At 45.8% G+C, this 12139-nt stretch overlaps 1 protein-coding gene across 6 annotated transcripts in view; it reads right to left on the bottom strand.

Moving 5' to 3' along the window:
• Positions 1-4334: 4334 nt before the first annotated feature.
• The window catches only part of SCUBE2 (signal peptide, CUB domain and EGF like domain containing 2), a 71688-nt gene continuing 63883 nt past the window's right edge, over positions 4335-12139 (bottom strand). For 3 of the 6 annotated variants that reach the window (XM_046015738.1, XM_046015743.1, XM_046015742.1), the window contains 2 exons: positions 9466-9545; positions 4335-8768 (listed from right to left, as the gene is read on the bottom strand). In XM_046015738.1, the coding sequence (XP_045871694.1) occupies positions 8616-8768; positions 9466-9545 (233 nt within the window). In that variant the 3' untranslated portion in view covers positions 4335-8615. Of the gene's footprint in view, positions 8769-9053; positions 9159-9465; positions 9546-12139 lie in introns of those variants that run through there. The other 3 variants (XM_046015740.1, XM_046015739.1, XM_046015741.1) reach the window with 3 other exon arrangements.

The following is a 12139-nucleotide window of genomic DNA, read 5'->3' as shown; positions in this document are numbered from 1 at the left end:
AGAACTTCATTTCTTTTCATGGCCGAATCATATTCCTTTATTTGGAATAATAATATTTCCAATATTATCATATCATATTTTGTTTACCCATTCATCAGTCGATAGACTTTCAAGTCATTCTAACTTTTGGCTGTCGTGATTACTGCTGCTATGAGCTTTCGTGTAATAAGTTCTTATGAAGACGTATGTTTTCATTTCTCTCAGAGTGGAACTGCTGGGTCATATGGTAACTCTATGTTTAACCTTTTGAGGAATGAACAGACTTTGCCAAGGTGGTTGCATTTTACAATCCCTACCAGCCAGTGTCTCCTCATCCTTGGCAACACTGGTTATTATCTGACTCTTTAACTAGAGCTCTCTTGGTGGGTGTGAAATAGTGTCTCATTGTGGTTTGATTTGAATTTCCCTGGTGGCTGACGATGCTGAGCATCTTTTCCTATGCTTCTTGGCCATTTGTTTATCTTCTTCAGAAAAATATCTTTCATATCTTTTCCTCATTTTTAAGTTACTTGTCTTTTTATTATTGAGCTGTAAGAGTTCTTTAAATATTCTAGCTACAAGTCTCTTGTAAATTTTTACAATTTTTACACGATTTGTAAAAATTTTTCCCATTCAAGGGTTGCCTTTTCACTTTCCTGATGGTGTTCTTTGGAATACAAAAGTTTTGAATTTCATTAGTGTACCAGTTATTTTTCAGCTTCATTCCCTTTTTTAAAAAGTGAAATATTCCTCACTTTGTTTGTATCTGAAGTTTCCTTATATTGAGAATGAGGCTTTGCATTCTTGGCCTGAGTACTGTATAGAAGATATTATGCTGGGACGCCTGGGTGACTCAGTAGGTTAAGCAGCTGCCTTTGGCTCTGATCATGATCCTGGGGTCCTAGGTGTGAGTCCCACATCAGGCTCCTTGCTCGGCAGGGAGTCTGCTTCTCTGTCTGCCACTCCCCCTGCTTGTGTTCTCTCTCTAGCAAATAAATAAATGAAATATTTAAAAAAAAAAAAGGTGTTATGTTTTTTCACGGTATATGGAACCATGTGATGTCCTTATGTCCTTTACTGGAGATGATAATTCTGATAATCTGATCAAGGTATTGCCTGATTTCTCTTCTATATAATTATTAGATTTTTTTCTTCCCCATTCATGATTTTTCAAAAGATGAAATTCTTTCTTTTCTAAGCTATCTACACTCTATCAGCACATTTGAGTTCAGTGCTCTCCAAGGCATGTGCTACATGGTGGACAGGCCCTGTGACCTCATGCCTCATCCGGGACTTTGTCCCACTGACCATGAGGGCTCATGCAGATTCCTCATTGTTTTCTTAAACTCCTCTGGCTAAGTGAATCTCTTTGTAGGCTTTATTTGTCTACAACCCTAAGTACTGCCTCTCTGGAGTCAGAAGTTGGACTTTGCCATGTTGGAACATCAAACTTGAGATAAACATTTCTGGAGAGTGTGTTATTCCGGCCTCAGTAAGATGTGCTGATGTCCTTACACATCAGGACCTGAAGGTTGAAAATAAGAAAAGATGAAGGATTGACAGGCCTGTGTGTGTATGTTTGTGTGTGTGTGTGTGTGTGTGTGTGTGTGTGTGTGTGCATACCCGTCCTATTCCTGACCTGAAACAGTCTTATGGGATTGGAAAAGTGCATTTCACTTTCTCTGCTCAGGAAGATAGGGGTTTTCAGAGGTCTTGTGTGAAAACCCAAATCAGGCATTGTGGCCTTTCTTTCCTGCTTCAAGCTCTAATTCTTCTGTTCCTAGAACACATCCCACCAGAAAGCCCATGACTAAAGGACTTTCGGTGTCACTGAAATGGGAGAGACCAACAGAGTGTGAACCCATTAACAAATAGAACTTGGATTCAGGCTGACCCTTGGGGTGGCTGCGAGGCCCAGGACAACCTCGTCCAGGAGACTGACAGCAGACATCCCTACCCATCATGTCTCCTGAGGTGGGTGCAGCCCTTAGTTGGAGAGTTGCTTGTGGACTCGACCTAAATCCTTTCTCCTGGCACCGACATGGCTGGAGCTTTAGGGCCCTGGGTCCCTCTGTCCACCCACTAAGCAAAGTGTCTCCTGGCTCAGGGAGGCACTCTGAGCTCCAACTGTCCCATCCCATCCTCTTTCCTGTCAGTGTTTCTTGCCTTATCTTCTGAATATTAAAATAAACACAGGAGATGTCAAAAAAACGTATCTTGGATTTAACTTCTCAAGTCTGAAGAAGTGAGAAAGAATAACAGTGATGATAATAGTTAACATTAATTGAGCCCTTACTACATTCCAGGCAGTGTTCCAAGAGTTTTCCATGAGGAACTCATTTAATCCTCACAACAACCCTATCCAGTCAGTTTATGTACCATATGAGGAAACTGAGGCACAGAAAGGTTAAAATGACTTGTGCAAGGTCACACAACTATGATGTGGCAGAGCTGGGAGACAAATCCAGGTACCACAGAGGACATAAGGGGAATCTTGGAGAAGATGAGCATCACAAAACATACTTGTAGAGAAATCTTTCACAAGACAAACAGAGAGAATGCATTCTTAGCAAAGTACATTAGGAATTCTGGGAGGCAGATATTGGATGACTGATGTTGCTTGAGTCGCCTCAGCTCCTCGTTGGAAGCCCTGAGTGAGGGTTTACCAAACCTCTGATACTTGCTCCCAAATCACCTCAAACTCCAGCTTTGGTACCTGTGTGGGTGCTGAAGCCTGCCTTCCTCAAGCCAAGGCACCTGGATCTAACGGCACCTGGATCTAACGGCAGGGTTCTGGGCACATGTTCTTGCTTGGCCACCTTTACCATCTTGCCGTATCATCCACAGCTGCGTATGGTGGACAGGTGCCATGCACACGCATTGGCAGTGTGTCCCAAGACCAGTTTGTGGTCACACAGCAAGATGGCCACAAGGCTGCAGACACTGGCCAGGGTTCACCACAAACTCCTACTCCAACTGCCACACTGTCTTGCTGGATGTGGTTACAGCAGTCACACACTGTCCTGCCTGCAGCTTCAGTTCCATTTCCTACTCAGCATCTATTAATTTTTCTTGAATCACATAGTGTGCATAATAAGGCAAACCCAGCACCAAAGCTCAGATTTTTAAAAAAGATTTTATTTATTTACTTGACAGAGAGAGCGCATATAAGCAGGGGGAGTGGCAGAGGGAGAGGGAGAAGCAGACTCCCTGCTGAGCAAGGAGCCCGATGTGGGGCTTGAGCCCAGGACCCTGAGATCATGACCTGACCCAAAGGCAGATGTTTAACTGACTGAGCCACCCAGACGCCTCCCAAAGCTCAGATCTGAGGTAGGTTTGTATTTTTGCTTTTTGCACGGTAGAGGAAAAAGACAGAAAATGCCAATCTGTGTCTCAAAGTTATCCCTCAATTGTAGGATAAACTATAGGATCAGAGGGTGGTCCAATCAGGGGGTGTGGTAGCTCATGGTACTGTATGTGCTGAAATATTTCACAATATTACAGTTTGGGGACTCTCCCCCCTCATTCTTTCAACTCCTTTTCCCTCCTGTCTTAGCAATATAGAGCCAGCCTAGCATGGTGCCTAGACCATTACAATGAATGAGTGAATGTACAGGCTGGGGGTGTGTGTATGGGTGGGTGTGTTTGGACATGATTCAGAGCTCTGTTGATAGTTTGAAAAGACCCAAATCAAGGTCACCCCACTTGGTCATTAGATACATTCTGAGGGCTGTACTAAACAACACGCAATCAATCAGTTGTCAAACCACAGCCCTGGTCCACAAATCTCACTGGTAACCTTTTCCCTTAAATTGCAGTCATTTAAGCTCCAAAGCAGGGGGGATGACGGAGACACACGTCTACTACACCACTAGGTGGCGCCTGTCCCAGAAATTGCAAAACCGCTTGTTCCCAGTTTGGAGCTCTGGTCAGCCTGGGGTGAGAGGAAATGTCAGGAGCTTGCTGGGTGGGTGGAGGATCTTGCCAGGGCCTGTGCTGCCAGCGTAGGTTTGAGGAGCCAGTGAGTACCCCAGGAGAGACCTGGATCGATGACGGTAACGATGAGCTCACCCCACCTAAAATAGCAACTCCTTCTCACCACCTACCCATCCTCTATTATTTTGCCCTTTCCCTTCTTTAAGCAGTTATCACACTTGACTTTATAATTTCTGTTTGTTTATTTTCTGTCTCTGTTCCTAAGAACCTAAACTCTACAAGAGCAAAGACTTTATTTTGCTCACTATAGCACCACCTGTTCCTGTGGTATCTAGCGCTTCGTAAGCCCTCAAGAAATATGTTGGATAGGGCACCTGAGTGGCTCAGTGGATTAAGAAATATGTTGGATAAATGACCAAGTGAGTGAACACATAACAAAGAACTATTAGTAACCAAGGTCTGTGTTGCACTCCCCTGAGATACTCTGAAAACCAAATAATGCTAAGTTATTGTCATTGCTTGCAGCAGGTGAATTTGTGTCCCTTTTATTCAGCTAAGGCAACCTGGCTGAGAATTAGAGTGGTTTCATTTTTCTAAATCTATTTTGATTCTACTGTGTTCTCTGGAAAGTGATCCCCACTGAGTAGTTGGGTTTTTTGGCTGTCTGTCACAGGAGCAGTCTTGCTGGGCCATCAGACCCCTAAGGATGGTCTCCTACGGGCTGATCAGGACTGCCTGAAGGGAGAAGGAAGCAGGGAACCACAAATACTCAGGAAACTCAAGCTGGGTTCACAGTCCTCTGGAGCAGAAGATGCCACAGAAGGAAGAAGGCTCACCAAGGCTTCTAATTTCCTGTGGATGGGGCTCTCGTGGCTACATCTAGGACCTGGATTTGGAGGATGGCTTGCCTACCAAGAAGGCCATAGCTAGGCCAAGCCTCCCTGAACTTGGTGAGGAACTGCTTTACTCTTCATCTAATCCACTTGCCTCCCAAATCCTGGCTAAGAGTGACAAAGACTGGGGTAAGGCTGTCAGGACCCATCCTGCCATGAAAAAGGAAGCAAAGAGGCTGGCAGCCCTGGTAAGAGGCATCCCTTCTGGTGAGGCTGGGCTTGGTGTGGGTGCCTGGATTTCCCGGTGCCCAGGCCCACCAGGTGCCGTAGCCTGCAGCAGGCAAGAGCCCTCATGCTCTCCCCATAAAGATCTGCCCAAGGGCAAGTGAGTCCGTGCCTTGTGCTGGGCAGCCATGATCTTTCCCAAATTACCACAGGACAATTTTAAGATCACCTGCGAACCTAAATCCAGTGAATGCCTCAAGAAAACACACTTAACAGCTCAGAGAATGATTCAGAGGAAGCAATTTTCCACAGTGAAGATAATGATCTGGTAGTGTGAAAAGGCAAACACTCTTTTATTAGCATTGGAAACTCAAGGGAGATGTTGCTAAATCCATAAATGCAGCACTTGAGTAAACGGCTCAGGAACAATATCCACAGCTGGAAAGGAGGACTTGTGCAAATTCCAGTTCCACTCAGACTCTTCCCACAGAACGAGCTCCCTCAGAGGGCAGGGGAAACAGCTCTGACCTCTTCCTGTTGACTGAACAATCAGCTCCTCCATTCCCGGTCCTGTGCTCACACAGGGAAACCCAGAATGCAGAGTGCCTTGGTCTTCTTTATGTCCATACTTTGCCCAGGTGTCTTCAACCTCATGTCTCATGTCTTTATTCTGTGACATAAAAATTCATACTCCAGCGCTGACCTCTTCTGGGATTTCATAAAATCAGTTGCCTATCTGAACTCTTGAGTTTGGATTTCTTTCTTTCTTTCTTTCTTTCTTTCTTTCTTTCTTTCTTTATTTTGTTTTTTAAGATTTTATTTATTTGACAGACAGGGATCACAAGTAGGCAGAGGCAGGCAGAGAAGAGGAAGCAGGCTCCCCACCAAGCAGAGAGCCCGATGCGGGGCTCGATCCCAGGACCCAGGGATCAGGGCCTGAGCCGAAGGCAGAGGCTTTTACCCACTGAGCCACCCAGGTGCCCCTTGAGTTTGGATTTCTAAACAGGTACCTCATACTTGAAATGGCCCATCTCCTCCAGCTACCAGTTGCTCAGGCAACTAGGAGGTCTCCTCGGTGGCTGCTTCTCCCTTCTCCTCCATCCAGTTCTCATGCAAGTTCTCAACTCTGCCCTAAAACAGGTCCAGAAACTTTCTCTCATCTCCACTCCACACCCTTAACCCAGACCACCTCATCTCCCACCAGGATGGCGGCTTGGTTGGTAGCGATAGTTGGCTGATGGCTCTCTCCCTCCCCACCTTTTTCTGAAATCTATTCACACAGTAACCAGAACTATCTTTTTAAAACATAAATCAGCTCGTCCCACTCCTTTGCCCCAACCCCTCTGAAAGCTTTACAACATACTGAGAATGAAACCCAAACCTCTTGTTCTAGATTCCAAAGCCTGATGTGTTCTGGCCCCTGTCCACTTCCCTCGCCTCATCTCGTCCCACTGCCTTCTCACTGGATGGTGACCACACACACATACACACGGGCTCCTGCCTGCCAGCCTTTGCACTTGGCCTTTCTCTACCTGGAGCCCTTTTCCCCCTGCCTTGTCCCAAGCCTGGTTCCCTCCAGCCGTTTTCGGGTTGAAATGTCATTTCCCCAGAGCAGCCCTCCACAACCCGTAATTCTAAAGTAGCAACGCAGTCATCTGTCTTGTTAACCTACCACATAACACAATGCTAGCTGATACTTTCTGTGGTGATTTATTTGTTCACTGGCCACCTAAAATGGAAGTTCCACAAGAGCAAGGACCCTGTCTGTCTTGTCACTGTGCATCCCTAGGGCCTAGAACAGGGCTTGGCACAGAGCAGACAGTTAATAAATCTTTATTGACTTATAGGTAGCTACTGTAGCCACAAGGAGCCAGTCTTCCATAGCATCTCTTAGGGTGGTTGGTGGGGATAGAGAGGGAGCTTAGGAAGGGCCTCAATTCTCACACTTACACCAGGAGCACAGCTCTGGTGGGCAGGCCTGCTCCTGGAGGGGGCCTCCTTCCAACCCTCAGTGCATTTCCATCCCTGGCCTTCCTGTGACCCCCGTAATACAGAACCACACAGTCAAGAAGACAAAGTTACCAACGTACTTGGACAGGATGGCACGGTTCAGCTCACCCCACCCCACATCGGGCGGGTCACTGATGGTCGTATTACATTTCAACTTTCATTTTATGATTGGACTCAGAAATGTAGGCAAAGTTCTGCGATGACAAACTCCAAGTGCTTATTTTGATGATTATTTTTTAAAATGAAGCTATTTCAATTTTTGAAAAGAAATTTGGAAATGGGTACTTAGGACCCATCCAAATAAAGAAGAAAAATTTGATTAGGGTTTTGTTTTTTTTTTTAATCAATGTTATGGATAGGTTAAAAAAAAAACACTAAGGTGAAACGTGAGCTCAACAACAATGAAATAGTCTTGTTTGCTTTGGAAATATTTGTTAACTATTCTTGAGTACTTCCGTGTTGAGGGTTGTGTGTCCAGAGTTAGTCTGTTACTGAAGTAACACCACCATAGTTGTTTGTTGTCAGCCCACTCGGGAACGGCAGCTTGTTTGATGGGGTTTTTTTTTTTTTTTTATTCACTGTAATAAGATTTTTACTTACGGATTTAAATTTGTAAAAATTAACTGGTATTGAAAATTCCAGATTCTGTGGGAGAAAATGATTATGAAGGCCCACTGTGCTGACCCAATGTTGACCGCAGTACCTTGAGAGCGGGATTTGTGTAGCTGCTTCTGGCGGTGGTGTAATGGTTAAGAGAACTCAGGGCTTGTGAGGCAGTACTTCTCCTAACTGTAGGTGATTCCCATCCACCAAGGAGATCACGTCCACCCTGAACTCTCCAGGTCCTAACACGGTGCCAAGCAGGGTGCCAGAAGGACAGCTGAAGGCGCTAAAACCAGCACTGTGCATTTGCCGCCGAGCAGAAGCTGGCCACAAGGAAGGCCATCCCTAGAGCTATAGGATTATGTCTCTGGAAGTGCTTAGTTTTTATCTTTTTATTTCTAATTCTTTCTGTTTTAAGTACTTTTTAAAATGATCACTGCTTAGAACCCAAGTTCCTGTCATCCGACGTAGGTCACACAGGCTGGAGAAGGCCACGGGGAAACGGAATCCTCCCAGGTCTTAGATGAGGTCTGGCGCCTGGAACACTCTCCCTTCTTCCCTCTCTCCCTTCCTCCCTTCCTGCTCTGCCTGGTCACAGCCTCGGTGCAGAGGGCTCCCTTAGGGAGGGCCAGGCAGGAGGAAGCTGAAGTTTCAGCCAAAGCAGCCCCTTTTGCGGCCTCCTTTCCACCACGGCCCCGTTGAGGAGGAGTGAGAAGCAGGAGGTACAGGTGAGTCTTGCCTGAGCTGACTAGAGTCCCTATCAGCCAGCCCTTGATGCATCTAAGACTTCTCCCCACAGCAGTGAGAGGTGTTGGGACTCACTGCCATTCTCAGTTCACATCCACAATGCTGGCAAAGAAAAGCCAAGTTCAGTTTACCAAAATATCTGTATTATCTATAAAAATTGAACTCTAATGAGTCCCTGCTACGGGAGGCAGCAATATCCAACTATGTTGGCCGCAGAGGCAGACAGCTGTGTTCCCACCAGCCCACAGGCAGAACGTGGCACCGAGGGTCCCGTGGGTGGGCTCACTTGTAAGGCCTCAAGAACCTGGACACTTTGGAACGCAGCAATCGGATGAAGGATCTTGGAAACATCTCCCGGGATTCCTGTGCTGTGTACTTGAAATAGTTCTGGGGGTGGGCCAGGACGTCAAACAGAGCCTTGATCAGTTTCTTATCCTAAAAAGAACAGAAGTTCTGTTGCTGGGCCAAAATACTTAAACATTCCAGCATTTTGCCAATGGAACTATAATGGGCCCAGTGTTGGACAATAGGTTGATTAGCTGAGGAACACTTTGGGAAATTTGTTTCTTCTGATTTTTATCTTTTCTCCAGTTTTTATCTTCCCTAATTTTCTATGAAAAAGGTATTATTTTTATAAAGGAAAAGTGAATGTATTTTTAAAAAATGGTTTTCTTTTTCTAAACCAGATGAGCCACAACACTGGGATTTGAAGAGTACTTACAGGGTTAGTGATGTGGCAAGTGTCTGATGATTACTTACAAGTATCTAAAATTTGGTGAACCTTAGGCTTGAAGGATAAACAAGGAGCCAAACATCTTCAACCATCTGGAGAGTGAACATGGAAACATGATCTGCCGTTGGCTTGGATTTATGATCAGCAAGTTTCCCACTCTTTCTCCACACATTTCCAAATGTAAACAAATAACAACTTCACTTGGCAACACTGAGGACAGCCACCTGATTTTTTTTTTTTTAATTAAGTCTAGTGAAGATATAAAACTGACCTCAGCCCAGAGCAGGCTTCGTGTCTGACCAGTGGCCAAATACAGCAAGAGGAAAAGCTTCCTCCAGTGGTGCTGGGAGCTCCGTGGGTGCCGGGTGACTGCGGTGTCTGCCACGGCTATGTACTCACCTTTAGTATTTCCTGATGGTTCTCAGAGGCGTATAGCCTGCCATCTCGAACTATGTCTTCAATGAGCTCCTGGTAGTCCTCTGTTGGAACACAGGACATAACTGACATTCAGAGGGTTTTGTTATTTCCAAACTCATTCTTTTCTTCATTTTAAAATAAGGTTCTGAGGAATGTCCCTTCTGTAGCTGTTATCTGAACAATGACCACTGTGATACTGAGAAGGTGAGCAGAAGAGAACTTCCACAGACGCCCACCATCATTGCCTCACACCTACCGGCCTCTGCACCCATCTCTTCTGTTCCATCTTCCCTCAGAGGAACTGTCTATGCAACCCGGTCAAGGCCCTTCCTCCACTTTGTCCACCGACTCCATCTTCTCACCAAGGCAAGAACATTGGTTCAGTAATTCTGCCCTTTCTCCCTACACAATGACATTCTCTCGCCCAGCCAGGCATTCCCATCAGCACATAAATGTGCTATTATGTCTCTAATCCAGAAAAAGTCCTTCCTCCCTTGACCTCATTTCTCCCTCCAGCTTCTATCCTACATTTCTGCCCCCTTTATTGCAAAACTCCTCAAAAAAATTGTCAACACTCCCTCTCTCCAGTCATTCTTCCTCCCGGATCCACTTCCTCATTTAGCTTCCAGGATAAGACACTCTGGTTTTCCTCCTCCCCCGCAGTTTGCTTTGTCTGAGGCTCCTTTGCTTTTCTTCCTCCTCTCCCTGACCTCTTACTGTAGGAGGGACCCAGGGCTCAGTGCTTGGGTCTCATCTCTTCTGTCTATACTCAGTCCCTTCTGGCCTCCTCCAGGCTTGTGGCTTTTCTCTGCTCTGCTTCTCTGCCTTCTGTCCGCCTCCCTTTCTTCTCTCTGCCCTCATATTGTGCAAAACAATTGCACTTCTTACCCACCAAGCAAGACTCTTTTTTACTTTTTTTTTGGATGGGGGTGGGGAGAATTCGGCTGGCTGGAGAGGGAAGAAAGCTACGTTCATTTTCTTATTAATAATTTTTGGTCCTGACGTATACATTAAATGCAGTGTACCTCACATAAGCTGTCTCCAAATCTAAACCCCACCTTTCAAAATCTAGCCTATTTCCTACAGTCATAATTCAAGCCAGGCATATGCAAAACACAATCTTTTCCAAATCCCAGGCTGAAAAGAATGCCTCTTTGTATGCATATCATGTGCAGCAAAACCAAACAAATCATAAGAACATCACTGGAATTGTGTGGGAAGGGTTCTTGAAAAAGTTTCTCCTAGTCAAGTGATGGTAAGTGGAAACTCGTTAGCTCTTCTTAACTATTGTATAGTTCTCATAATGGCTAATTGAATACATGTACAACCCCACTGGTACCCTATGCGTGTGGTGTCTTCCTTCTTAGTCTTTTATTTTAATGAGTATAAAATATGAGGAAGGGTACTTATTTTTCTCAAATTCTTCAGCTGCAGAGTGTCTTCCTGGGTGAACCAGCTCCTTTGGGTGATGGGTGTTTACCCAAAGGAACACCAGCTGCTGCGCCGTGTTCGGGTGTAAGAGAGAGCGGAAGAGCTGTTGGCCGCTACACCAAAGCTTCCAGACTGCTGTCAAAAAAATCTTTAAACGATTCTCTCCGCTCTTAAGAACTATCGTGTTTCGTCCCTTGCTACAACTGTCATAAGAAAAGCAGTCGGGTGTTGTAGGTAAGAACTCGGGCCCTGGAGTCCCGAAGACCTCAGCAGTGTTGTCCTCCTGTGACCTCAGGCCGGTTGTCTACGTTAATCTCTAAGCCTGAGTGGCGTTGTCTGTAGACCCAGCCACGAATCGTGTCTACTTCATGGGTGATCGTGAGGAATGTGCTGTGTCAGAGGCACTTAGCACATGCCTGGTACTCAGTACACGTACCCAGTGCATGTCAGCCGTGACTACAACTCTCTCTGTCCTCCAGGGGTCAGTGAGCCAGTCTGTAGCAGCCTCCCCTGCTCTCCCCCCTTTAAAGATTTATTTATTTATTTGAGAGAGAGAGAGAGAATAAACAGGACCGGGAGAGGGAGCCAGGACCCCCAAGCTGACTCCCCGCTCAGCAAGGAAGCCAACATGGGGCTCAACCTCAGGACACCAAGATCATGATCTGAGCCAAAATCATTAGTCAGCCGCTTGCTGACTGAGCTACCCAGGTGCCCCAGCACCTGCCCCTTCTAAATGTGATTTCTATTCTTCTGGGCTTGGAAATCAGGTATCAAACTTGTCTGAAATACGTGTTAAAAAAAAAAAAAAGATTAAATAAGCTCTGAGTGAAGACCTGCAACAGTTTTCAACCATTTTATTCTGTGACGTGTAAGACATGTTCTCCTGGGCCTAACCGGGGTAACGTGTAATCTCCCTGGCTCAAGCTACAACTCTTTATTTCAGAAAATGAGAAAAACGTTACCATGTTTTCATGTGTCAGGTAGAATTGAGAACAGTCAGACTAAAATATGTGAGCTTTAGTGATATTTATTCTGGAGTCTCTGTGCCTTTTTTGGTTCCCTCACTGATTCCAGGGAGGGGAGGTTGTTGGCTGGCTGCTCTCGGGCAGATGAGGTGCTCTGTCTCGCTCAGCAGAACCACGTGGCGGGAACTGCCGTCCACCCAGGAGTCTGACCCCAAGAGCCCCTGTCTTGAGGGTTTGACATGGTTTCAGGCACAGAGATC

The sequence above is a fragment of the Meles meles genome, chromosome 8, assembly GCF_922984935.1.
Source record: "Meles meles chromosome 8, mMelMel3.1 paternal haplotype, whole genome shotgun sequence".
Lineage (NCBI taxonomy): Eukaryota > Metazoa > Chordata > Mammalia > Carnivora > Mustelidae > Meles > Meles meles.
The sequence above is the reverse complement of the archived record's forward strand: the minus strand, read 5'-3'. Positions and strand labels throughout refer to the sequence as shown.